Source organism: Paroedura picta, chromosome 14 (genome assembly GCF_049243985.1).
Source record: "Paroedura picta isolate Pp20150507F chromosome 14, Ppicta_v3.0, whole genome shotgun sequence".
Lineage (NCBI taxonomy): Eukaryota > Metazoa > Chordata > Lepidosauria > Squamata > Gekkonidae > Paroedura > Paroedura picta.
Genome location: NC_135382.1, coordinates 5,213,365 through 5,241,341, shown reverse-complemented (window position 1 = coordinate 5,241,341; position 27,977 = coordinate 5,213,365). Strand labels below are relative to the sequence as shown.

General features: G+C 52.3%; 1 protein-coding gene across 1 annotated transcript; it reads right to left on the bottom strand.

The window, feature by feature from the left end:
- LOC143823989 (uncharacterized) lies at positions 1-22,709 on the bottom strand. The gene is made up of 5 exons (XM_077310775.1): positions 21,164-22,709; positions 1,312-1,726; positions 903-1,202; positions 441-713; positions 1-237 (listed from the first exon to the last, which is right to left on the bottom strand). Exons 1-5 carry the CDS (start codon positions 22,573-22,575, stop codon positions 1-3), a joined length of 2,637 nt encoding a protein of 878 aa, XP_077166890.1. The 5' UTR covers positions 22,576-22,709.
- Between the last annotated feature and the right edge of the window lie 5,268 nt (positions 22,710-27,977).

Here is a 27,977-nt window from a genome sequence, read left to right as displayed (position 1 = left end):
TCACAGCAGGTCGCCTTCGTTTCCTGACTGCTTGCTGGAGCTAGGTTCCTCTCCCATCCCGCTGTCACTGGAACTGGGCGCAGCCGCGGTGCCACCCAATGGGGCCAACAGGGAACGCATGGTTTTCTTGGTGGCCCCCTTCTGTTTTGCAGCACCGGCGACCGCCATACCAGTAGACATGGTGGATTCGCTGGCTAATTTGCCCCCTGTTGCCAGTGGTGGCTTCTTGGCAGGGCACTGGGCAAGGAAGTGGCCCGACTAGCCACAGCCCAGACACAGCCCCTTCTCTCGGCAGCAAGCTTGCTCCGCCGCATCCACTTCCCCGGCCAGGCGGACCCAACCCATCACCGTCCTCGAGTCGTCCAAGGCTTTTGTTCAGCCCCTCGTGGAAGGCATGCACACGCTGGGGCTCGGTCCAGCTGGGCACCGAGGCAGCCAACTTCCAACTTCCTGAATTCTCTGGAGTACTGGGCCACCGACTTCGATCCCTGCTTGATCGACTTCAGCTGATTTTCAGCCGTCTCACGCTTGAACGGGTCCACGAACATCTCTCGCATGGCTTGCATGAAACAATTGTAGCTCCGCACCGCTGTGGGGTTGTACCGGTACAAATCAATAATCCACTTGGCCGCCTCTCCATCCATGCAGTCACCCATGAACCGGATGCGCTCTGCGTCATCTTGAAAAGTGAATCCCACGTCCATCATGTACGCCTGGAGGTGGACGAGGAATCCCGGGAAGGTTTCGGGGTCGCTGGTGAAGCGAGTATTGAATTGATAAAGCCATCTGATCTCCGCTCCTCTTAGTTGTGGAGGCAACCTGACCCCAGTGCGTCCATCCAGTCGCGATCAGGCACAGGGGGCCGGGGCAGCCGCCTCGGCATCTCCATCTCCATCCCACACTGTTCCCGGCTCCAGCTCCTTGCCCCTGGTCGCCGTCCCCGGCTCCAGCTCCTTGGCCCTGGTCGCCATACCCAGCTCCAGCTCCTTGCCCCTGGTCGCCATCCCCGGCTCCAGCTCCTTGCCCGCCCGGACGGGGGCCTTGCTGACCCCCCTCTGCGCAAGCCCGCGGCTCAGGATCTTGAGGCTCCTCATCTTCCAAGGACAGTGGTTCCGCGGCTTCCCCAGTCCCTCCAGCCCCGGCTCCAGCCCCAGTCCCAACTGCTCCTGTCGCCTCAGCTTGCGCTCCGCAGGGCGGCAGAACTGGAAAGGCGATAAGCGGTCTCCTTCCCGGCCTGGCGGAGGCCACCTGCAGCTCTCGGAGAAGACGGCGCACTGCTCTTTGGGACTCCGGTCCCAATTCACCGGTTACCGAAGTAAGCCAGTTTCCCACGCGGCCCATCTGGTCTCTGAGATCCATCACTTCGAGCGCCACTGCGGTCCCGCAGTCCGGAACCCCCTTCGGCAGTACTTCGGGCCAATACTCCTGTCCCATTGGCCGGTCGTACCGGGACAACTTGCGCTGTTCAGTGACGTGCATTTCCAGAAAGAACTGGGGCGCTGGACTGAAGCTGCCCAGCGTTTTCGCCATCCCGGACTGCATCAACACCTGAGTGGTGGTCTTGGTCCATGTGCCCAAGGGGGCCAGAGTCGAACTACCTTGGGCAAACACTCCTCCTAGGTCGAGGGAGCCCAGCGCCCCAAGGCCGCCCTCGGTGTCATTAGCGGTCAGGTCCCCCTCGTCCTCGTAGTCACTTAAAAAGGTGCCATCATTCCGCATGGCCAACCTGCCGAGAGAAAGGCGTTGTGAGATTTGACTTACTGTCAAGCACTGACAAAACTCACAACAAAACTTGTATGGAAATGGAAGTTAGATCTAGTCACTATAACGTTAGAAGTCAAATCTGCCCAACACAAGAACAACAAGTACTTATCAATATATTTCTCCCGCCCAAAACTTGAGTGTTTCCATGGGAGGGGGTGCCCCCTCTCCCAGGTGCCATCCCAGGCTTCCTGCCAGAGGTGTTGAAATTAACGCGGCCCTGGCCAAGCTGGCACCACAGGCTAGCTGATAAGCCTTTCGCAGGAACCGCAGGATCCTTGTAACAATGTTTCACAATGAGGGGGAAAATATGCAGTGTGAACAGGCAGGGATCAAAGCAGGTAAATCAAAGGAGACAACTACAAGGCATGGGAACAGTGAGAATACATGGGTCACAAGGACAAAGCAAAATATGCAACAGGCAAGATGGAGTCACACAGGTTCACCAAACAGAGATCATGGCAGAGAACAGGGACTGATCTTGACACTCGCCGACTGTGGAGACTCCTAATCCGAATTGCTGGGCAACTGTCCGGAAGTACTGTGGGGTGGCCAAGTACCACAAGGCGGCTGCTACCCTTTTTGCAACTGGAATGGGGCACCGCATGCTAGTTACTTGCCTCTCCATGCGGCCACAATTTCAAAAAAAAGTTTCCCTCGACATTCTGAAGTTTGCAATCCAGGGGTCATCATCCCAGCGAGACATCACAAAATTTTCCCACCAGTTGGTGGATCTTTCGTCCCCCCAGAACTCTCTGGGGAACCAGACCTCTGATAGAGCTTGCCAGCATTTCCAAGCCCCCACGCGTGCTGTTAGAGATTTGCTGTGAATCACAGTCCTTCTAGTGATGGCCCTTCTCCTCCTTCTGTCCACATGTAGTCTGTATTCCCAAAAAGTAGACCTCATCCGCGACACGGTGGCACAGACACGCTGGGCTATTGCTAGGATCTGAGCTCAGACAACTGAGAGCATGTGGAGAGAGCTACTGGGGAGAGTTGCTGCTGACCAGTACTTCCACGGCCTAGACATTACAATGGACCTCCAGGACATTCATCCCATCATCTGCAGTGAGTGTGACATGATTGCCTTCCTCCCAGAAGACAAGATGGACTACAGCTGCCCCAAGTGTAAGCTGGTAAGACTTTTGGAGGAAAAGATTAGGGGACTAGAAAACAGAATTATTATTCTGACCCAAAGTAAGAAAGGAGAGGAGTTCATAGTCCAGAGCTCTGCAACTTGGAATAAAGACAATACAACCAGTCCTGAAGAGGATAAGGAGATTGACCACAATAGGGAGGAATGGATCGCCATGTGGCTGGGCCCAACCCCCTAACCCGAGAGGTGTGTTGCTTGCCAGGGGCGAAAATTAAAGCTGTTTCAGAACGGCTGCCCAAACTCCTCAAATCTACGGATCGCTACCCATTTGTGATGGTCCAGGTGGGAACGAATGACATGTTCCTGAATACCATCACTCCTATTAAAAAAGACTATCAAGATCTGGGGAGGAAGCTCAAGCAAATGGGGGCACAAGTGGTATTCTCTTCAATCTTGCCTGTCAAGGGAAGAGGAATGCATCGGGAGAGGAAGATAATGGAGGTGAATCACTGGCTGCATAGTTGGTGCAGGCAGGAGAGATTTGGTTTCTGCGACCATGGGATAGGCTTTCTTGAGGAAGGCCTACTAGCACCTGATGGACTGCACTTATCGAAACTAGGGAAGAATGTGTTTGGCAGGAACCTGGGGAGATTCATCAGGAGAGCTTTAAACTAAAGCCACTAGGGGAAGGAGACGATCAACATACACTCCGTATGGAAGGAAAACGATCGGAGGCAGCCCAACCGGCAAGGCCAGCTCTTAGGTGTCGTGGTTCGGTCCTTGGTGGCTGGGGAACCGGACCGAACCCCGCCATCAGAGGCGCCCGCGATCACGGAGGTAGGGCATGGTGATCATAGGCAAGCCGGCAGCTGGGCGCCCCACCCGATCGTTGAGGTGGCAATGGCCGCTAAAGAACCTCAATGTCCCCCTCCACCTTTTGACAAGGGCCCGGAGATGGCCCTTTGTTCCAGGAAAATGGGCCATCAGGAACCCCGGAAAACCTCGCATATGTGCATGAGTCATGATTGTATCAGCATGTTCCCTCCGCAAGTACTGGGTGGGGCAATACAGCCTAAGGAGGTGGGTTTTGTATAAAAGGGAGCTTCCACCTGGAGTTCGGTGGAAGCTCTTACTCCATACCAGCGGACTCCACGTTGCTGAAATAAAGCTTGTTCCTGTTGTATCGTTCACCAGGCCTGGCGTGACGTTTTCTTCAAAGGGGCACCCTGGTTTTTCAGTTAGCAAGCGGGTCCCCGACATCGTAAGAGCTTCCCACCGAACTCCAGGGTCGGCATCGCATCCGAGCGCTTATCGGGACGGATCCAGAGATGGCGTTTTCAAGCAACGGGGCGGTCTCGACCCCCACGAACCCCGGGAACATGAGTTTAATGTCCCCGGGAGATTTCCTCCGAAAATCGGGGGGCCAGGAGCAGCTGTCCGGGACCCCGAGACCCTCGGCAGCGGCGGCCAAGGGAAGGCGCCGGGCCATGGGGTTCCCAAGCACGGCGGGGAGCGCGCCGAGGTCTGGGGGGTTGGCCCCAACCTGGGACACCCAGCTGAGGCAGGCGCTTCGCCCGGTAGGACCTGAGGAATCCCTAGAGGACCTGCGGCGGGCCATGGCGGACTTGGCCAGGCGCTTGCAGGCAGCTGAAGCCCGTGAGCAAGCTCGGGCCGGGCCCGGAGGGACTGGTAATACAACGGCGGAGGGGATCGCGTCGAGTGAGGACGTCTCCAGCGACGAGGACGAGCCCGGCACTGGTGAGCGGGCCCCGGACCCCGACCCGGAGCAGTTTTCAGTCCCGAGTAGGCGAGACGGCCAGCGGAGAGGCGAGACAGCAGAGGATCTCGGGGGAGCGGGTGAGCCGACGGGGCGGCGAGAGCCGGACCAACGCAGGAGCGACGTGCAAGGCAGGGAGCGGCACGGCGTCGTTGGGCAAGTTGGTAGCCGGTGGAGCGGAGCAGGACGAGACGGCGGACGCCGAGAATCCCGGATCCGGAGGGGGTCGGACTACTCTCCAAAACGTTCCCCCCCAGAGCTTAAGGCGCGTTTCGACGGGACGCCGGACGACCTCCCGCAGTTCCTCCTCCACGCGCTGACGCATGCCCGGAGGTATGGAGACCGGTATGAGGACTCCGAGGACTTGGTCTGGGGGGTGGCCTCGTGTCTCCAGGGCAAGGCGGGTCAGTGGTACCTAGGGTTGGCCGAGCGCGGCGACCCGGCAACTCGGGACCTGCAGGACTTCGTGGTCGCGCTCCGCCGACGATTCCAGGACCCCCAGGCTGAGGACAAGGCAAAGAGTCGGATCAAGGGACTTCGACAGGGTACTAGGGGGGTTATGGACTATATAGACATTTTCCGGAGGGAAGCAGGCAAGGTGTTCTCCTGGAACGAGGAGACCCAAATCGAGTACTTCCGGGAGGGCCTTAACCCGAAGCTTAGGGAATGGGCCGTGATCAAGGGGACGGAAGAAGATCTGTCTACACTGGAGGGGTGGTGTTTTGTGGTCGCCAAGCTGGAAGCCAGCCTGGGTTGGGCCGCCGCACCCCCCCGGGAGGCCAAAGGCGGGTCAGCCGAGGCGCCGAGACCGGGCCCCGACAACTCTCGCCCCAAACGACCCCCGAACCCCGAGCGGGAAAGGAGACGCCGGGAAGGTCTGTGCCTGAAATGCGGGGGGTCAGGACATTTCGCAGCAGCGTGCCAACGGCAAGGGGGGGAGGACCGCGGGCTCTCCCAGGGGGGAGGTGCGACACGCCCCCAGCAGGCACGCCGGGCGGAGGACCTCCGCAACGAACCGGGAAGCGCCCAGGCGACGGGAAACGGCCAGGACCTGCTGTAGACGGCGCCGGGCAGCAGGTCCCGCGGTGCGAGGGAAAACCCCTACAGCATGAGGCGCGACCTCCGAACGTGGTAATTTTAGAGCTCCGGAACCCGGAGAACGGACTAAGTTGGGTGGGGGAGGCTCTTTTGGACTCTGGATGCGACCACAGCATGGTCCACCCCCAGATAGCCCGGGCTTTGGGGCTACCGAAGCGCATTCGGAAGGTTCCCCTGGTTTTCGTCCAGATGGACGGCAGCCCGATTCAGGGGGGACCTTTCGGGGAGGAGGTGGGTCCTATCGCCATCCACATAGGGGACCACCAAGAGCTGCGGTGGCTGATCCAGGTCCCCGTAGCGGGATATCGGGCGGTGTTGGGCCTGGATTGGCTGAAGGAACACAACCCCGTGGTGGACTGGCGGGCGGGGACCCTGAAGTTCGACTTGACGGTGGGTGCACGGCATCGGGTCCCCCACGAGAATTCCAGCCACAAGAGGACGGCGGCGCGTCCCAGGGGAGCGGCGGCGGCGCAGCAGGAGATACCAGAGCCCGAGGTCCCGCCAGAGTACCGAGACCTCGCAGCCGTTTTCAGCGAGCGGGAAGCGGACGAGCTACCCCCACACCGCCGCACGGACTGCGCTATCAACATCCCAGAGGGGGCGGTACTACCCAAAGGGCGCATCTACAAGATGAGTGAGGGTGAGCTCAAGGACCTCCGGGAGTTTTTGGGTAAAAATCTGGCCCGAGGTTTCATCCGGCCCGCTTCCAGTCCCATGGGAGCTCCAGTCTTGTTCGTCCGGAAAAAGGATGGGTCCCGACGGCTGTGCCAGGACTACCGGGGCCTCAACGCCATCGCAGCGGGGAACGCTTACCCCCTCCCGCTGATCCCGGATTTGCTGGCCCGGCTGGGCAAAGGGACTCTGTTCACTAAGCTGGACCTAAGGGAGGCGTACTACCGGGTACGCATCCGGGAGGGGGATGAGTGGAAAACAGCGTTTAACTGTCAATTGGGACAATTCGAATTTAAAGTGATGCCGTTCGGTTTAAGCGGGGCACCTGGGGTTTTCATGAGTCTAATTAATGAGGTGTTGCAGGACCTTCTGTTTCAGGGGGTGGTTGTTTATTTGGATGACGTCCTGATCTACAGCCAAGATCCCCAAGAGCACGTGACCCTGGTGAGGGAGGTGTTAAAGCGCCTGCTGGCAAACCACCTATACGTGAAGCTGGCTAAGTGCGAATTCTACCGTCCCTCCCTGGACTATTTGGGCTACCGCATCTCAGCCCAGGGCATAGCTATGGACCCCGAGAAGGTGCAGGCGGTGCTGGCCTGGGAAAGGCCCCGCACCCGGAAACAGCTACAAAGCTTCCTGGGGTTTGCTAACTTTTTTAGAGGCTTCATCCCCAGATACTCCTCCGTAGTGGCTCCCCTCACGGACTTGCTAGGTACCAAGGGGAGAGGTCCTCGCACCACGCGGCCCAGCGCAGCGCTCGGCTGGAATGAGAAATCGGAGGCAGCGTTCCTGGCCCTCAAGCAAGCTTTCGCGTCTGAGCCCACGCTACTGCACGTCGACCCAACCCAGCCGATGGTGGTACAAGTCGACGCCAGCGACGCAGCAGCCGGGGCGGTTCTCCTGCAGCGAGACAAGGCGGGACAGCTGAGGCCGGCGGCCTACCTCTCACGAAAATTCGCCGAAACGGAGCGGAACTGGTCTACCTGGGAGAAGGAGGCGTTTGCGATTAAGTTCGCCCTCACCGAATGGCGGCATTGGCTGGAGGAAACAGAGGAGCCGTTCGAGGTCTGGACAGATCACAAGAATCTGGAGGCGCTCCGGCAACCGCGATCCCTGAACGCCAAACAGATGAGGTGGGCGGAGTTCTTTTCGCGGTACAATTTCAAGCTTGGTCACATCCCCGGCAAAGAGAATTTCCTCGCGGACGCCCTCTCCCGTCTGCCGCATTATGGGGAGGGGTACGCTCCCTGCACCAGGTCCGTGTTTGGTGAGGAGCAGCTGGGACGGGGGGTCGTCACTAGGCGTCGGGCCAGGGAGGAATGGGAGCCCGACCCGGCGACCGCCCCGCTCCGAGACCGCCTAGTGGCAGCCTACGGGACAGACGAGGAGCTGGCTGAGCTCCGGGACTCTTTGATTTTGGACTCCGGTCTCTGGCGGAGGGGGGAGGCTGTCTACGTCCCGGAAGGGCTACGACGGGAAGCCCTCAGCCTCTGCCACGATGCTAAGACCGCCGGGCACTTCGGTTTCGTAAAATCCTGGAAGTTGGCCCGGCGGCGGTTTTGGTGGCCCAGTCTGCGGCGGGACACAAAAGCTTACGTCAGTGGTTGTCCTGTCTGCCTGACCTGCAAGCCGGGGGTTGGCAAGCCGAAAGGTCTGCTGCACCCGCTCGAGGTCCCGACCCGGCCGTGGTCAGTGATCTCCATGGACTTTATAACAGACTTGCCTCCCAGCAAGGGGAAAACGGTGATCTGGGTGGTGGTAGATCTATTTTCCAAACAGGCCCATTTCATTCCTTGCGCCAGTGTCCCCAGTGCCTCACAGTTGGCTCGGATGTTCCTGGATCACGTGTTCCGACTGCACGGGCTGCCGGACAAGGTGATTTCCGATCGGGGCTCACAATTCGTGTCCCGGTTTTGGCAAGCTTTCCTGCGCCTGTTAGACATCGAGCAAGGGCTGAGCTCCGCTTACCACCCCCAGACGGACGGGCAGACCGAGCGGGTTAATCAAGTACTGGAGCAGTACTTGCGGTGTTTCGGTTCCTATCATCAAGACACCTGGGTGCCCCTGCTCCCCCTGGCCGAGTTCGCGTACAACAACGCAGACCACAGCAGCACGGAGATGTCGCCTTTTGCCGTCGTCTACGGGACAGACCTGAGACACTTCCCGGAGCTTGGAGAGGTCCCCGCCCGGGAATCGGCCGACCTTCGCGAGTGGGGGAAGCGTGCCGGGAGCTGCTGGAAGTCGCTGCAGGAGCAGCTCCACAAAGTCAAGGCAGCGCAGAAAGAGGACGCCGACCGGAAGAGACGACCAGCTGAAGAGATCCGACCGGGGGATCGAGTTTACCTTTCCACCCGGAACCTACGGTTGAATTTGCCCAGCAAGAAGCTAGGCCCTCGGTTTTTGGGGCCTTTCGAGGTCTTGGCCCCGATCAACGAAGTTTCGGTCAAGCTCAAGCTCCCCAAGAACCTCCGGCACATCCATCCCGTCTTTCACGTGAGCCTTCTAAAAAAAACTCCGGACGGTGACGTTTGGCACCCCGTGTTTTCCCCGCCAGCGCCCGAGGTCCTGCCGGGGGGGGAGCACCACGAGGTGGCGGATATCCTGGACTCTAGACTCCACAGGGGGAAGTTGCAGTACCTCGTGGAATGGAAGGACTTCGCTTTGGGGGACCGGGAATGGGTCTGGGCAGCGGACGTCCTTGCGCCCCGACTCACTGAACGTTTCCACAAGCGGTATCCTGGCCGTCCCGGGGGGTTGGAGAATGGACCTTTGGGGGGGCAGAATGTCGTGGTTCGGTCCTTGGTGGCTGGGGAACCGGACCGAACCCCGCCATCAGAGGCGCCCGCGATCACGGAGGTAGGGCATGGTGATCATAGGCAAGCCGGCAGCTGGGCGCCCCACCCGATCGTTGAGGTGGCAATGGCCGCTAAAGAACCTCAATGTCCCCCTCCACCTTTTGACAAGGGCCCGGAGATGGCCCTTTGTTCCAGGAAAATGGGCCATCAGGAACCCCGGAAAACCTCGCATATGTGCATGAGTCATGATTGTATCAGCATGTTCCCTCCGCAAGTACTGGGTGGGGCAATACAGCCTAAGGAGGTGGGTTTTGTATAAAAGGGAGCTTCCACCTGGAGTTCGGTGGAAGCTCTTACTCCATACCAGCGGACTCCACGTTGCTGAAATAAAGCTTGTTCCTGTTGTATCGTTCACCAGGCCTGGCGTGACGTTTTCTTCAAAGGGGCACCCTGGTTTTTCAGTTAGCAAGCGGGTCCCCGACATTAGGGAACCAAAAGTAAAAGGATTCCGATGTCTTTATACTAAAGCCCGAAGCATGGGCAATAAAAAGGAAGAGCTGGAACTTCTCATGCTGATGGAAAGGTATGATCTAGTAGGCATCACAGAAACTTGGTGGAATGATTCTCATGACTGGAATGTAATGGTGGATGGATATGAACTGTTCAGAAAAAACAGAATAGATCCAAGAGGTGGAGGAGTGGCACTGTATGTGAGGAAAGGGCTGACCTGTCAGGAAATTCTAGTGAAGGAGAGCATATCTACAGTGGAAAGCATCTGGGTGAAAGTAAGCGAGGGGAAAACAAACAGTGTGGTGGTTGGTGTCTGCTACCGACCGCCTGACCAACGAGAGGATGTGGATACAGCAGGACCTTGTCATCATGGGTAACTTCAATTTCCCAGATGTGTGCTGGGAAACAAACTCTGCAAAGCGTCCTCAGTCATGCAACTTTCTGACCTGCCTGGCTGACAATTTCATTTATCAAATGGTAGATGAACCCACAAGAGGTTCAGCCATACTGGACTTAATACTGACCAACAGGCAAGAGTTGGTGGATGAGGTGAAGGAGGTGAGGACCCTAGGGGGAAGTGATCATGTTCTCATAGAATTCCTTTTGAGATGGGGAGCCAAGGAAGCTTGTAGCCAGACGTGGATGTTGGATTTTCGTAGGGCAAACTTTAATAAACTCAGAGACATGATGAGTGTCATACCATGGACGAGAATGCTGGAAGGGAAGGGAGCATGTGAAGGGTGGGCGCTAGTCAAACAATAGCTATTGCATGCTCAATCAATGACCATCCCAGAAAGACGAAAACACTGCAGGAGCTCTAAGAAGCCTATTTGGGTGAACAGAGAACTTCAAGAGGAACTAAAAAAGAAAAGGAAAATGTTCAGGAAATGGAGGGAAGGACAGAGCTCTAAGGAAGAGTACCTACAGGTTACTAGGCACTGTAGATCAATCATCAGAAAGGCCAAAGCTGAGAGTGAGGTAAGATTGGCCAGGGAAGCCCATTGTAACAAGAAAAGATTTTTCAGTTATGTGAGGAGCAAACGTAAAGTAAAGGAGGCAATAGGCCCAATGTTGGGTGCGGATGGACAAACTCTAACTAAAGATGCAGAGAAAGCAGAAAGGCTTAGTGCCTATTTTACATCTGTTTTTTCCCACAGGTCAAAGTGTTCAGGGACATCTAGAGATGGCCGTAGCCAAAGGATAGTGTCTGGGTGGCAGGTTAACATGGATAGAGAGGTTGTCGAGAGGCATTTAGCTGCACTGGATGAGTTCAAATCCCCTGGTCCGGATGAAATGCACCCGAGAGTACTCAAAGAACTTTCCAGAGAACTTGCACAGCCCTTGTCCATCATCTTCAGAACCTCTTTAAGGACTGGAGATGTCCTAGGGGAGTGGAAAAGAGCAAACGTTATTCCGATCTTCAAAAAAGGGAGGAAGGATGACCCAGGTAACTACAGGTCAGTGAGTCTGACCTCTGTTGTGGGGAAGATAATGGAGCAGATATTAAAGGGAGCGATCTGCAAACATCTGGAGGACAATTTGGTGATCCAAGGAAGTCAGCATGGATTTGTCTCCAACAGGTCCTGCCAGACCAACCTAGTTTCCTTTTTTGACCAAGTAACAGGTTTGCTGGATCGGGGAAATTCGGTTGATGTCATTTACTTGGATTTTAGTAAAGCTTTTGACAAGGTTCCCCATGATGTTCTGATGGATAGGTTGAAGGACTGCAAATGAGAACAAGATGCAATTTAATAAAGATAAGTGTAAAGTTCTGCATCTGGGTCAGAAAAATGAAAAGCATGCCTACTGGATGGGGGATACGCTTCTTGGTAGCACTGTGTGTGAACGAGACCTTGGGGTTCTTGTGGATTGTAAACTAAACATGAGCAGGCAGTGTGATGCAGCGGTAAAAAAGGCAAATGCCATTTTGGGCTGTATCAACAGAGGCATCACATCAAAATCACAAGATGTCATAGTCCCATTGTATACGGCACTGGTCAGACCACACCTGGAGTACTGTGTGCAGTTCTGGAGGCCTCACTTCAAGAAGGACGTCGATAAAATTGAAAGGGTACAGAGGAGAGCGACGAAGATGATCTGGGGCCAAGGGACCAAGCCCTATGAAGATAGGTTGAGGGACTTGGGAATGTTCAGCCTGGAGAAAAGGAGGTTGAGAGGGGACATGATAGCCCTCTTTAAGTATTTGAAGGGTTGTCACTTGGAGGAGGGCAGGATGCTGTTTCTGCTGGCTGCAGAGGAGAGGACACACAGTAATGGGTTTAAGGTTCAAGTACAACGTCTTAAAGGACGATGCAGTAAAAGTGCTACACTCAATATGCCAGCAAATTTGGAAAACTCAGCAATGGCCACAGGATTGGAAAAGGTCAGTTTACATTCCAATCCCAAAGAAGGGCAATGCCAAAGAATGTTCAAACTACCGCACCATTGCACTCATTTCTCATGCTAGCAAAGTTATGCTCAAAATGCTACAAGCTAGGCTCCAGCAATATGTGGACCGAGAACTTCCAGAAGTACAGGCAGGATTTCGAAGAGGTAGAGGAACTAGAGATCAAATTGCCAACATACGCTGGATCATGGAGAAAGCTAGGGAGTACCAGAAGAACATCTACTTCTGCTTCATTGACTATGCTAAAGCCTTTGATTGTGTGGAGCACAACAAATTGTGGCAAGTTCTTAAAGAGATGGGAATACCAGAGCATCTTATTTGTCTCTTGAGAAATTTATATGCAGGTCAAGAAGCAACAGTGAGAACTGAACATGGAATCACGGATTGGTTCAAAATTGAGAAAGGAGTTCGGCAAGGCTGTATACTGTCGCCTTGCCTATTTAACTTGTATGCGGAGCACATCATGAGAAAGGCGGGATTAGAGGAGTCACAAATTGGGATCAAGATTGCAGGGAGAAATATCAACAACCTCAGATATGCAGATGATACCACTCTAATGGCAGAAAGTGAAGAGGAACTAAAGAGCCTGTTGATGCGGGTGAAGGAGGAGAGTGCAAAAGTTGGCTTGAAACTCAACATCAAGAAAACAAAGATCATGGCATCCGGCCCTCTCAATTCCTGGCAAATAGATGGGGAAGAAATGGAGATAGTGACAGATTTTATTTTCCTCGGCTCCAAGATCACTGCAGATGGGGACTGCAGCAAAGAAATTAAAAGACGCTTGCTCCTAGGGAGGAAAGCTATGGCAAATCTAGACAGCATCCTAAAAAGCAGAGACATCACCCTACCAACAAAAGTGCGTTTAGTCAAGGCTATGGTATTCCCAGTTGCAATGTATGGCTGCGAAAGTTGGACCATAAGGAAGGCCGAGCGTCAAAGAATTGAGGCTTTTGAACTCTGGTGCTGGAGAAGACTCTTGCGAGTCCCTTGGACTGCAAGGCGAACAAACCGGTCAGTCCTAGAGGAGATCAGCCCTGACTGCTCTTTAGAAGGCCAGATCCTGAAGATGAAACTCAAATACTTTGGCCACCTCATGAGAAGGAAGGACTCCCTGGAGAAGAGCCTAATGCTGGGAGTGATCGAGGGCAAAAGAAGAAGGGGACGACAGAGAATGAGGTGGATGGAGGGAGTCACTGAAGCAGTAGGTGCAAACTTAAAAGGACTCCAGGGAATGGTAGAGGACAGGAAGGCCTGGAGGATCATTGTCCATGGGGTCGCGATGGGTCGGACACGACTTCGCACATAACAACAACGATATAAGCTAGATATCAGGAAAAAGTTTTTTACAGTCAGAGTAGTTCAGCAGTGGAATAGGCTGCCTAAGGAGGTGGTGAGCTCCCCCTCACTGGAAGTCTTCAAGCAAAGGTTGGATACACACTTTTCTTGGATGCTTTAGGATGCTTAGGGCTAGTCCTGCGTTGAGCAGGGGGTTGGACTAGATGGCCTGTATGGCCCCTTCCAACTCTTTGATTCTATGATTCTATGATTAACACAAGAATAATCTTCTCCATTGCTATGTTTAGCTGTGCGATGGCTACGAGACTAGGAGAACAAAAAGTGAGGCCGACCACATGTTTGCTTAGGTACACATAGGCAGGTAATCTGTGGGTGTGTATTGTGGGTGGGGTACAGGTTTCCCTCATAAAACCTTTTTTTCATAGGAAACATTGGAAACCCTGTCCAACTGCGCCAATGATATATCGATGATTCGTTGCTACATGTTTTTTGGGTTTTTAAAAAAAATAATGGGAACCCTTCCGATTGCGGTTTGTGGGTGGAGGTCAAACGTGTCCCAGCTGTTTGATTGATGGCCACGGGAAGCCAGAAGCGCTAAAAAGGGGCCTCCTTTGTGGAGAGAAGACCGAGACCGGAAACCTGTGGGTAACGCAAATACCGCAAAGTGAAAGTGACAAATTCCGCAAAAACCGCAGCTGTGCGTAATGGACAATTTTTGCTACTTTAAGTAGCGATTTCAGAAACGGCAACCAAATAGCCACTTTTAAGTTTGTGCGGAATGGCCCTGAGGTTTAAAAGCACTCTAAGCTATCGCACAATAAAGGTAGGGTCACTCTGGATCAATCCTTCTTGCTGCAGAAGGAAAATTTAAATCGCCTCAAATCAAAACAGAAATCACATTCTGTGTTGACGGCAGGGACTGAATCGACCTGGGATTGGAATAAAAGTTCCGTGCAGTTTACACCCAGGTGTGCAAGGGTTCTCCCCAAAATACTTTCCCCATCCCTTATGAGTTGCACACCGTCTCCTGATAGTAGCCCCTCATGTTGACATCGTAGACCATGATCCAGAATTGGATTTCCTGATGACACCAGTGACAACACGAGTGACGTAGCCAGTCGTTAACTTGCATAATTTTCTCTCCCTTACAGCCACTTACAGGAAGGACTGATGAAAACACAACTTGCATTCCCAGTTCCTTTTACTTTTGTCCCAGATCCACAAAGTCTTTCTTAATATGTTCCATGCTATGCTGGGCAGTATTATTTTTTCGGACATCAATGAGAAGGAAGGGATAATGATCTGTGGGTTTGAGGAGCCTGTCCATCCGTTCTGTGATATCTTTGATGCATGCACCAGGTAGGCAGCAAACCTTTTGAGACAACAAGTCTGGTTACATACTTTGGCCTCTATGCCTCTCAGCAGGGAATCCCCAGTACCAGTTTCTTTGTACTCTTGGGAGCAGACCTAGAACTCCCACCTACAGGGGCCTGTGAAGTTTTTCTTGGCCTTTGTGTGATGTGTGCGGGAGAAGTCCTAGAACTCTTACCTGTGGGGGCCATTGATTTGTTTCCTGGTCTTCGTGGGGGCTTGCTCTTCATGGAGAATTGCTCATGCTCCTCTGTTCCTGAATCAACATCTTCTGGCAGATCCTTAAAATGATTGCTGAGCATCAATGGGGCAGAGCTTCTCCTTATTCTTCTACTCCTATGCATAACAGCCTTCCATTTAATACCCTCCTGTGTTCGGTGCTCCAGTGTTTGTTTTGTTAACTTTCCCTCCTCCTGCACTTGCTCTCTCAAGAGTGCTTTATGAGTTCTGTCCACAAACTCTTCACCATCCTTTAAATATTGCAGCGTGTTCAAGCATTTCTCTAATCCCTGTACCTTTCCTCCAGTAGAGCCAATAATTTTCACGTTGCATGTGTAAAAGCTATCCCCCCAAATTAGGAAGACAACGATGGCGCTGACAGAAAATGTCAGGGAAACGGTTGGCAGCGAGCCCAGTTTGCATACTGGACTTCCTGAAGGAGGGGGTCTCAGTAAGAGAAATGCTGGATAATGAGCACGGCTTACATGGTTGGGAGACCTGGGGCCCACAGCCAAATGACCAGTGTACCCCAATGAGCTGGGCATCGATTGGCTCCATTTAGTCCACTTCCCATGTGAGGAGATCTAAGTGGCGAGAGGTGCCCGGCTGGGAAGAGGGTGGGTGCCAAGATGCCACTGGACCCTATGTTGTTGCAGCCGGATGGCTGCGGGTCAGGCTTCCTTCTTTGTGCTGGAGGAAAATAAAGCTGTGGCCATATTAAATGCCAACTCCTGGTGTCGCATCTTATTGGGACAAATACCCTCCTGCAAGTCAAAAAAAGGGAGCTGCTTGAACTGATGAATGCAGCTCTTTCTCTACCCAGCATGTGTCTGAAGCTGATAAATATGGGGAGGACACAATGAGGTGGTGATAAAACAAGCGTGCATAATAAATAATGATTTACATAATAAGTTGCCATCCTAGCTCATCCACTTTCAAGCCAGGTTCTAGATGAAAAGACAAAGGAAAGAGACATTAAACGAGACATGGATTGATTAAACGATCATAGAACAACTGGAAGGAAATCAGATGGTCATTAATTTCTTTCCTCCAAGAAAATTCTTATCAGTATGCAATTAGTGGGATGAGGCTGGTAGTCATGATGGGTATCAGAGTACAAAAGGTTTGCCAGTCAGGTTCCTTGGAGATCAGGAGATAACAACAGTAGCCAACCACAGATTCAGGAAACCAAGCTTTTCCTGAGAGAGAGAGCCAGTTTGGTGTAGTAGAGAGAGCCAGTTTGGTGTAGTGGTTAGGAGTGCGGACTTCTAATCTGGCATGCCAGGTTCGATTCTGCACTCCCCCACATGCAACCAGCTGGGTGACCTTGGGCTTGCCACAGCACTGATAAAACTGTTCTGACCGGGCAGTGATATCAGGGCTCTCTCTGCCTCACCCACCTCACAGGGTGTCTGTTGTGGGGAGAGGAAAGGGAAGGCAACTGTAAGCCGCTTTGAGCCTCCTTCGGGTAGGGAAAAGCAGCATATAAGAACCAACTCTTCTTCTTCTTCTTCTTCTTCTTCTTCTTCTTCTTCTTCTTCTTCTTCTGTCCAGCAACCAACATTAGTTTTGTTGGTTTAAAGATGCAAAGTTTTGTTGGTTTAAACATGCATTGGCTGCTTAAAGTATAAACAGCTTTATTGAGAACCGAAAGAATTTGGTAAGGAAAGAGAGGATTAGCAGGCTAATGCACTAACTTATCCAAAGCCATTCAGAAGAAGAAGAGTTTGTTCTTATATGCTGCTTTTCTGGACCAAGAGGAGTCTCAAAGTACCTTCCCTTTCCTCTCCCCACAACAGACACCATGTGAGGGAGGTGAGGCTGAGAGAGCCCTGATATTACTGCTCTGTCAGAACAGAAGAAGGAGAAGACAAAGATCACCTCCCCTGGAGAAAATGGCTGCTTTGGAGGGTGGACTCCCTAGTATTATACTCCACTGAGGTCCCTCCCTGCCCCAAATCCCACCCACTTCTGGTTCCACCCCCAAAGTCTCCAGGCATTTTCCAACCTAGGGCTGTCAACCCTGCATGAAACTCCCTGGGTAACGTAATGTCAGTCCCACTCTCTCAACCCAACCTCCTTCACAGAGTTATTGTGAAAACCTTCTCAATTTCTGGCTATAGTTCAACTCTCAAATGTTATCTTGCTAGATCTCATCCAAATGCGCATGTCAGAGAGTAATGGCTAGTAACTGTGCCTTCATAAAATATGTTAGCTATCAAGAGAAGTCATTCAGTAAACTTCTCCAGCTATCTTCAGAAACATCACCTGCCAGGAGCTAAGACACTATACTTGATGCTACACTATGGTTGGAAGACTTCCAACCGTTCCACCCAACCCAGTGTAGTTTTACTTTTGGGCTTTATCACTGAGCTGAAAGAGGTAGAAAATGATAAAGTGTATGAAACAATACTGTTAGTTTTCTAAATCTGGATTCAAACTACCCAGAGCAGGAAGAACAGGTGACCTGAAAAGGCCTGCCAGTTTGCTTGATTATCTGCCATCAGGTAATGAAGATTTCTTATTTTTAATAGATCTGCTCACAGTGGGTTCTTGGCAAAATGTTCTGTTGCTTGTGCCAGTGCAGCTTGGCACTGCATATGGTGCAAAAATGAGCAACTTAGGCTGCTGCCAATTTTAAATCCAAACAAAGCTAGCATGTCTTTAAAGGCATCATAAGGCCAAACGATTTTTAGAAGTCTTCTTTATTTGCCAGCATCGCTGACTTTGGGTTCACGTGTGCCTCTGCATGTTTGAAGATCTGCATTGTGTCTGAGGTGCATGTATGTACAAAGCAGGTATATCACCAAAGAGAAGTCTTGTTTGCCTAGACCACATGTACTTTGCAATAAAGGAATAGAAAGATGGCTCTTCTGCAGGGCCCAAATCCCTTTTGACAGAGCTTCTCCCTCCTTTTAACTCCCAGGATTTCTGCTCGTCTTTTCCAGCACTTGCTCAAGGAGGCTTCTTCTCTAAAGGCCTCAGAACACCTGTAGTAACTCGCATGGAAGCTTCCCATCCTGCCTGGAAAATCTAAACTAGTATCACTAAGTTTACTATCCCCCAGGTGGAGGTGGGGGCTTTCTTGCCCCCCTGCTCTTGTTGCCCACCATTGCTCCAAGCAGTGGTGAGAGAAAAATTTTCAAAACTCCACCCGTGTGGCATGTGCTGCTACATCACGTCTGGGGAAAACTGGGAAGTGACACAGGGTAGCTCTAGGAATCACAAGGTTCCTAGAGCTCCCTTAGGTTACTTCTGGCTTTTCACCAGAAGAGATGTATATGACAGAATCATAGATTCATAGAGATGGAAGGGGCCATACAGGCCATCTAGTCCAACCCCCTGCTCAACGCAGGATTAGCCCTAAGCATCCTAAAGCATCCAAGAAAAGTGTGTATCCAACCTTGGCTTGAAGACTGCCAGTGAGGGGGAGCTCACCACCTCCTTAGGCAGCCAATTCCACTGCTGAACTACTCTGACTGTGAAATTTTTTTTCCATCTCCCCCATCGTCCCCACCTGTGAACCCAATGCTGGTTGCATGGCCTGGCAACTCCCAGGATCATGCATCTTTTGAACTCTTTCTCCAGGCCTAATGTTCTTTCTCTGAGGAGAGGCAATCTGCTCTGCCACAGAACTTCTTGTCCTGTTCGTGACTCTTTATAATAAACTCCAAAAGCAGAGGAACTTGGCCTGGGCCAGTGATGAGCCTCCCTGGCCAACTGAGCTAAACAGTCGCCCAGCCATGAAGATATTATTTTACCACTAGAATTAAAGCCCGTTGTAGCTGATACAACGGGCGCTAGCAGGGGGCAGGAGGAAAATAACAGAGAGGGAGGTAGAAAGGAAGAGAGTGATTAAGATAGAGCTTGGCAGTGGGAAGAGGAAGGGGAGGAGTTGTCCAGTCTGTAAGGGCATGAGGTTCAATATGTGCGTTATGTGGGGAGCTGTGGTGGTGTGGTGCCAAATGGGGCCATGGCTGTCAAGAACCTGTGGTTTGGAATGTTAGTTGAGTGTAGGAGTGGACTGACCTTTGGGAATTGTGGCACAGTGGTTACAGATGAGCTTTCCAGAGCCATGTCTTCAGATATGTGAAGGGAAAATCAGACTGGAGACTATTCTTAGGGGGAGATTACATGGCAACCAATTCCTCCCAGTTCTGTGGCCATACTCCTTCTGTCTCCATTTTGTTACTGTTGAAATAAAGTTATGTGCCCACATGCTTCTTTCACTGTTGCCACTTAGAAGATGGATTTTTGTACACCACTGTTTACTACCAAAAGGTATCACAAAGCTGTTAACAAACACATTTCCCCTTCATCTCCCCACAGTAGACAACCTGTGAGGGATGTGGGTGTCAGACGCACAGGAAACTCACAACAAAACTTATTCAATAGTTTTATTGATTAGCACTATACGCATTGGACTGAAAGTCAAATCTGACTCGAAGCCAGATTTGCCTCAGCTTATCAATACATTTCTCCCGCCCAAAACTTGACAGTTCCCAAGGAGGGGGGTTAGTGAGAAAAGACATATGTGAAACAACAACAGGATTCCACACTCCCATCCTTGAGAGAATTGACAACAACCCTGTGTGCCCATAACAAGATAAGGTTAGAATAACATCACTATTCTATTTTATTGCTACAAACTACAAGGCCGGGGCTAGCAGGCGCCAGGTTCAATTAAGCAGTATAACTGACATGGAGGAACTCAGGCTAATTTATGACAGAGATTCTACAATCCTGACATCCCTCCGCATTAAAACTAACTTCACTCCTCCATCTAGCCGGCATCTACCGGGCGAGGACAATCCGGGAATGCTCGATGGAAAGCCCGGAGGAGGCGGGGTGCCTTCACATTCCTTGCCTCCACCCACTCTTTGTCCCCTGAGGGGAAATCTTTCCAATCGACCAGATATTGAAGGCGACCCTTGTGCAAACGAGAGTCTAAAATTTGGTTGACTTCATAGTGGGTGTCTTTATCGATGAAAATTGGCACAGGCTGGTCTGGAGGAGGGTGCCACTCGTCAGGGACCGGAGCTCTCCGCAGCAGGCTGGAATGAAAAACCGGATGCACATTCCTATAAGTCTTTGGTAAAGCTAGCTCAACAGTCACAGTATTAATCAGTTTTATCACTTTAAATGGCCCCACGTATTTAGGGCCAAGTTTCTTTGACTTCTGTTGGCACCTCAGGTTCTTAGTAGACAAATAGGCCAGGTCTCCTACTTTCCAGTCAGGTGCAGGTACTCTTTTCTTATCCGCTTGAGCTTTATAGGCTTGTTTTGCCTCCTTGAGGCTAGCTACAATTTCTGGCCAACCTGTACTGATGGTGGCTGCCCATTTATTTATGTCAGGAGCCTCAGTGGAGTGGAGCTCCCAGGTGGGGGCTGTTGCTAAATCAGTCCCATACACTACTTTGAAAGGTGATACCCCAGTTGAGGCGTGAACCCCATTGTTGTAGGCAAATTCAGCCATCGGTAGTAAAGAGACCCAATTGTCCTGCTGGTGATTGATGAAACAACGTAAGTACTGTTCCAGGATTTGGTTTACCCTTTCGGTCTGGCCATTTGATTCAGGGTGATAGCCTGAAGTGAGGGCTTGCTCCACCCCCAAAAGTCTCAGGAGTTCCCTCCAAAACTTAGAAACGAACTGGGGGCCCCGATCCGTCAGGACACGTGTCGGGATCCCGTGCAGACGTACCACGTGTTCAATGAAAAGAGAAGCCAATTTTGGTGCTGAAGGCACCCCCGTGCAGGGAATGAAGTGAGCCTGTTTGGAAAAAGCATCCACTACCACCCATATAACGGTGTTCCCATGGCTGGGAGGGAGGTCCGTAATAAAGTCCATAGTGACATCTGTCCATGGACGAGAGGGGGTGGGCTGTGGTTGCAATAGCCCCTTTTTCTTGCCTCCAACCGGTTTTGAGGCAATACAAATAGGGCATCCCTGCACATATTTCTCCACATCTTTGCGCAGGGACGGCCACCAATATTGTCTCCTGACTAGGTGCAGAGTTTTTACAAAACCAAAGTGTCCAGCAGTTTTTGCGTCGTGGCAAAGTTTCAAAACTTTTCCCCTGGCCGCAACAGGAACAAAGAGTCTCTCACCCTTAAAAAAGAGCCCCCCCTTCTCAGTCAGATCAGGGCGGAGGGAGCAAAACTCCGGATCTTGTGACATCTCCTTCTGGACCCAGCCCCCTGGAATGGGCGTATCAGTCTTTACGTGGCTGCGCGTCACGGCGGCCATCCCTAGTTGGGCGGGGGTGAAAACGGTGTCCACCAATGGGTCTCGTTTGCTGTTGTACTGGGGCAGGCGTGATAATGCATCTGCCAAAAAGTTCATTTTACCCGGCAGATGCTTTAGGGAGAAGTTGAAACGGGCGAAAAACTCTGCCCATCTCATTTGCTTGGCGGAAAGCGATCGGGGCTGCTTAAGTGCCTGAAGGTTTTTATGATCCGTCCAGACTACAAATGGGATCGCGGATCCTTCTAGCCAATGCCTCCAGGTGGAAAGGGCCAATTTTACTGCAGCCGCCTCTTTTTCCCAAATTGCCCAATTTCGCTCTGCCCCCGAGAATTTCTTTGACAGATAGGCCAGCGGGTGTAACTTTCCGTCCTCCCCCTCTTGGAGGATCACGGCCCCCATTGCTACGTCCGAGGAGTCTACTTGTACAGTAAATTGCTTAGAAGGGTCAGCATGGGCCAGTACGGGTTCGGACGTAAACAATAACTTTAGTTTGTCGAATGCGTTTTGACAGGGGGGAGTCCACAGAAGGGGCGTCCCCGGGCGGCTCGCCGTTTTTCCCCCTTGTTTGGTTTTCAACAAGTCAGTGAGGGGCAGCGCCACTTTGGCAAAATTGGGGATGAAAGTCCTGTAAAAATTAGCGAACCCTAGGAAACTTTGCAGTTGCCTCCTGGTGCGGGGAGGTTCCCAAGCCAGCAAGTCACGCACCTTGCCAGGGTCCATCTCAATCCCCGCTTGGGAGACACGGAACCCCAGAAACTCCACCGCATCGCGGTGGAACTCACATTTAGACAGTTTAGCAAACAATTGGTGCTTTCGCAAGCGGTTGAGCACTTCGCGTACCAGATCAGCATGACTCTCAACATTCTCAGAATACACAAGAATATCATCAATGTAAACCAACACCCCTTGGTACAATAAATCATGCATAATTTCATTAATCATATTCATGAACACGCCCGGAGCGCCGGCGAGGCCGAACGGCATTACGGTGTACTCAAATTGCCCCAGGGGGGTGTTAAAAGCCGTTAGATATTCGTGCCCCTTCTTGATCCGAACTCGGTAATAGGCTTCCCTCAAATCCAATTTCGTAAAAATTCGTGCCTTCCCCAAGTGGCCCAACAAGTCTTTTATCAGGGGGAGCGGGTAGGCATTGCAGGTGGAGACCGCATTCAACCCACGGTAGTCAGTACACAAACGTAGCGAACCGTCCTTCTTTTTTACAAAAAGGACCGGGGCCGCCAATGAAGATGTGGCCGGTCTAATAAAACCCCTCGCCAAGTTCTTATCCAAAAATTCCCTAAGCTCCGCCATTTCCCGGGGGCTCATGGAATAAAGTTTGGCTTTGGGGAGTGGTTCCCCTTTCTTTAATTCAATGGCACAGTCAGTTTTACGGTGGGGGGGCAGTTGGTTGCACTCTACCTCCGCGAACACATCAGCAAAGTCTCGATACTCAGGAGGGAGCGCTGTCCCCCCCGATCCCAAAGCGGCCACAACCCCCGTCAGTGGGGAATCCCGCGGCCGTGCGTGCTGCTCGCAGGCGGGAGAGGTAAAGTCCACGGTCCCTTCTTTCCACTTCACTAGGGGGTCATGTTCCTTCAGCCAATCCAACCCTAACACACAAGGGAAGGCAGAATGAGGGGCTACCAAAGGCTGGATTTGCTCCCAATGTTTTTTTATGTCCAAGTCCATTGGGCGCGTTTTCGCCGTGGCCTCCCCTCCGGGAGCACATTTCCCATCCAATTGGGTGATGGGCAAGGGTTCCCTCAGCGGCACCTTTCCCACCCCCAAAGTCTCGGCCAGTGCCGGGCTCACTAGGGATTGGGTGCACCCTGAGTCCACGATGCACCGGACTCCCACTGTTTTCCCCGACTTGGGGTTGGAGAGCTTGGCAGGTAGGAGTAGTAAGGGGGAATCACTCACCACGCGTTTGCCCCTGTTGGCGGCCTGCTGGCGGGGCGCCTTTACAGCAGACCGTCCTCGTTTCCCGACTGCTCCTCGGCTTGATCCTCGTCCTCCAGCCCGCTTCCCTCCTCCGAGTCGTCCACTGCTGGCACGGCAGCCACTGGCACCAGGAGAGACTTGGCACTTTTCTTGGGAGTGGTTTTCTTGGCAGGCTGGGCTTTCGGTGGGGCGCTGCTCACGGCCCTCGGGGTCGCTGTTGCTTTTGAGGGGCAGTTTGCGAGAAAGTGCCCCGCTTGGCCACAACCCAAGCACAGCCCTTTTTCCATGCGCCGGGTGCGCTCAGACGGCTCCAACTTGGCTCGGGGCTTGGTTTTCGCCGGGGTGGAAGTTTTCGCCACGGTTTTGCCTGCCAGGACTTGCACCATCGAAGCTCGCTCCAATCGATTTTCCATCTCCCCAGCCAATTGGACCCAACCTTCGACTGTAAGCGGGTCTTCCAGGAGGAGGCATTTGTCTGCCAGAGTAGGATTGAGGCCCCCCACAAACGACAGCACACGTTGGGGCTCCGTCCAGTCCGGCACCGAGGAAGCCAGCTCTTTAAATTCCCTGGCGTACTCGACCACTGACAACTTCCCTTGTCGGTGAGCCCTGAGTTTCTTCTCCGCGGTCTCTCGCTCGAACGGTTCCACGTACATCTGGCGCAGGGCTCTCATGAAATGGTTGTAGTCACGAATGGCTTGGGGGTGATAGCGGTACAAGTCCACAAACCACTTGGCTGCTTTGCCTTCTAGGGCTTGGCCCACGAAACGCACTTTCTCAGCATCATCCTGGAAAGTGAACCCCATTTCCATCATGTAGGCCTGGAGGTGCACCAGAAACGTAGGAAAATCGGAGGGGTCTCCGGAAAACTTAGCCTTGAATTTATAGGTGCTCCGCATCTCCACACCCCGGAGGTGGGCTGGTAGGCGCCCCGGGCCCCAATCCGCCGGTGCCGGGGCCGGTGCTGGGGGTCTTGCACCGCGGCCGATGCCTCGTCCTCTCCCCGCCGCCACTCTTGCTCGTTCCGCCACCCGGGCTGCCTCTGCTGCTCGCGCTGCCGCTCGCGCCGCTTCGCGCGCCGCTGCTGCCGCCGCCGCCTCGGCTCCCGCAACGTCCGCCGCCGCCGCCGCTGCTGCCGCCGCCGCTGCGTCCTCGCCTCCGTCCGCGCCGTCTCCTCCGGCTCCATCGCCGCCCGCGCCGCCTTCGTCCTCTCGCTCCTCGCCCTCGCCTTCTTGTTCGCGTTGCTCTCTCGCTCGAGCCTCTGCCTCCGCCTCGATTTCCAGCTGCGCCCTGGCCCTGGCCAACGCCTCAGCATCCGCTGCCGCTTGCGTGTCCGCCATGCCGTGCTCCCGCAGTGCAAGCCCACCACTCACTCGTCGCAGGCTGGTATCGTGCGCACCACCACCACGCACTTCCTTCAGCAGGCGTTGCGTTCAGCGCTTCTCCTCCGGATCCAACCGACCCGAAAGATCCTGCAGCCAGTTAGTCACCCTGTCCAGCTTGTACTGCAAGTCCTGTGTCTCACCCACAGGCTCCAGCGCGTAGCTAGGCAGTCCCAGGTGCTCCGGCCACCTCTCATCCCCAGTAGGGCGGTCGTATTTTGACAATCGCCTGCGCTGGGTGACGTGTCGTTCCAAAAATTCCTCGGGCCCCGGGGTTGTCCCCGAGATTGCCCGCATCATGCCCGAGCTGTGCGGGCCGGCACTCGCGCCGTCGCCCTGGGAGAGGTCCCAATCCAGGCCCTCTCCCTGCTCAGAAAAAGTATGTCCCTCGCCCTGCATTTTGCAGGTGAAAGGAGTTGTCAGATTTGACTTGATGTCAGACGCACAGGAAACTCACAACAAAACTTATTCAATAGTTTTATTGATTAGCACTATACGCATTGGACTGAAAGTCAAATCTGACTCGAAGCCAGATTTGCCTCAGCTTATCAATACATTTCTCCCGCCCAAAACTTGACAGTTCCCAAGGAGGGGGGTTAGTGAGAAAAGACATATGTGAAACAACAACAGGATTCCACACTCCCATCCTTGAGAGAATTGACAACAACCCTGTGTGCCCATAACAAGATAAGGTTAGAATAACATCACTATTCTATTTTATTGCTACAAACTACAAGGCCGGGGCTAGCAGGCGCCAGGTTCAATTAAGCAGTATAACTGACATGGAGGAACTCAGGCTAATTTATGACAGAGATTCTACAATCCTGACAGTGGGGCTATGAGAGCTCCGAGAGAACTGGGAATGGCCCTGAGTCACCCAACAGACCTCAGATGTCTCTAAGCAATTTAAAATTGCCTTTTCTTCCTCTCCCCTAACAACCACCTGTGAGTGAAGTGGGGCTGAGAGCTTTGTGAGATCTGGGGGGCTTTCCGCACAAGGACCAATTTTGCTGAATGTTTTCAGTATGCAGAAACGCTATATTAAATAGTGGAATTTCGTCATTCCACATACCTTTAATTTTAGTGGAATATTGAAGTCCCAGTAGTGTTGTATTCATTCCCCACAGGTTTCCGGTCTCGCTGGAATCGCAACAAAGGAAGCAATATTTTTCCACGCTTCTTCCTGCCCCTGACTGTCAATCTAACAGAACAGCCAATAAACTGATGTGTTCGTGCTCCCAAAAAGCCCCTTTCCCTTTAAAAACGCTTCTTTTAAAAAGCTGAAAACAACAGTAGCAACGAATATGTGTTCATTCATTGTCTCAGAAAGACCCCCTACCCCATGGGCGCGATTTGTGGCCGAAATTACGGCCAGTGTCGAACAGGGGGCTATATTGTGTTTGGGAACTTTAAAGACACTATTAGGGAGCTTTGTTTTACTGTTAAGCACTTCTGTGGAGGGATTTTAGCTGGAGAAGCCTCGCGCATTCGTTGCTTTCGCCGGTCTAAGGGAAAAAAATGGCAATCACGTCTCCGGAAGCTCGGGGGTGAGAGCGAGGGAGGGACATTCTTTCTACTGCTACATTGAGAATACACATGTCTTTTTCAGATGTGTTGCAGGTTGTTCTCGTCTAGCAGTTTTTTCAGTGAGAATCCACTTTTCTGGATTTCCCAAAAAGCGCTACAACAAAGTGATTTTTGCGGGAGTGTTGCAGGAGTGTTGCAGATTGTGTACGACGTCATGAGATACATTGAATTAATAGCGTTCACCAAAGGTAAGACTTCTGCTACATTTAAGTCGTGCGGAATGGCCCTGGGAATGGCACACAGTCACCCAGTAGGCATCAGGTGAATAAGCAGTTTAAAATCACCTTTTCTTCCTCTCTCCATAACAGACATCCTATGAGAGAAGTGGGGCTGAGATCTCTGAGAGAACTGGAATGGCCCACAGTCACCCAGCAGTACTCAAGTATCTAAGCAGTTTAAAATCGACTTTTCTCCCTTTCCCTATAACAGACACCCTATGAGAAAAGTGGGGCTGAAAGTTCTATGAGAACTGGAATGCCCAACAGTCACCCATCAGGCCTCAGTTGTCTCTAAGCAGGTTAAAATTGCCTTTTCTTCCTTTCCCCATAACAGACACCCTATGAGAGAAGTGGGGCTGAAAGGTCTGTGAGAACTGTGTTATGGATCATGCAGTGTAAAATGTACAAGACCACAACAAAGACAGCTAAGCAGCAAGAGGATTTATTTAGGATACATGTTTGCAAGCATGGAGAGAAAGCTAATTGGTGCATTCTCTGAAGTCTGCATTAGTGCAGCTCATTTTTAAGACCTTGATACGTCATCATGAGGTATCCTGACGCTCACTCCCTCACTGTCCCTTTGACCAATCAGGTCGACGACAAAGGGCGTACAATCTGACCTATCACGAATGGCTATATATCTTATTACAATTTTCTCTCTCTTTGTTTCAAAGAATACATTCCTTTATATGGAGAGATGCTACATTCACAAGCTATCTGTTTTTGACAAATTCAAGGTTACTTTGAGAGACAAAGAAATACACATAGTGCCACAGCAGCCAACAATGAACTCAAGATACATTCTGCCTGACCAAAAAATAAACCATAGACAGAGTGTGGCTAAAGTGTATGTATGACTCAATTGTGTTCCATAAATCTATATAATCTATATCAACTGGAATGGTCCACAGTCACCCAACAGGCCTCAGTTGTATCTAAGCAGTTTAAAATCTCCTTTTCTACCTTTCCCCATAACAGACAGCCTATGAGAGAACTGGGGCTGAGAGCTCTGTAAGAACTGGGATGGCCCACAGTCACCCAGCAAGCCTCAGTTGCCTCTAATCAAGTTAAAATCGTGTTTTCTCCCTTTCCCCATAACAAATACCCTATGAGAGAAGTGGGGCTGAGAGCTCTGTGAGAACTGGAATAGCCCACAGTCACCCAGCAGGCCTCAGTTGTATCTAAGCAGTTTAAAATCGCCTTTTCTCTCTCTCCCCATAACAGACACGCCAAGAGAAAAGTGGGGCTGAGAGCTCTGAGAGAACTGGGAATGACCCACAGTCACCCAGCAGGCCTCAGTTGCCTCTAAACAGGTTGAAATCACCTTTTCTACCTTTCCCCATAACAAGAGAGAAGTGGGGCTGAGAGCTGTGAGGGGCAGCCAGCAGTCCCTCGGCCCCCGACCCAGAGCAGCAGGCAGTGCCTCAGGGCCCACTCCCAAGCAGCAGAGGTTTTCTGGCAGCGAGGGCAGCAGCAGGCAGGCCCCTCAGTCCCCCACTCTCCAGCCCAGTACCCCTCACTCTGACCTCTGTCTCTGGTGATGTCCAGTGGCCAAATGGCGGCTGGCCAATCAGGAGGGATGTACCGAACGGATAGGGCT

Bases quoted from the DNA above. Each gene is read 5' to 3' on its own strand.
- LOC143823989 (XM_077310775.1), bottom strand. From the start codon at position 22,575: ATGAGCCCCCGGGAAATGGCGGAGCTTAGGGAATTTTTGGATAAGAAC. The intron at 1,727-21,163 runs GTTTTGCTCCCT...TTCTCTCGGCAG, and splicing joins GAGATGTCACAAGATCCGGA to GTTGGCCATGCGGAATGATG. The intron at 714-902 runs GTGTGGGATGGA...GTCCACCTCCAG, and splicing joins AGGAGCTGGAGCCGGGAACA to GCGTACATGATGGACGTGGG.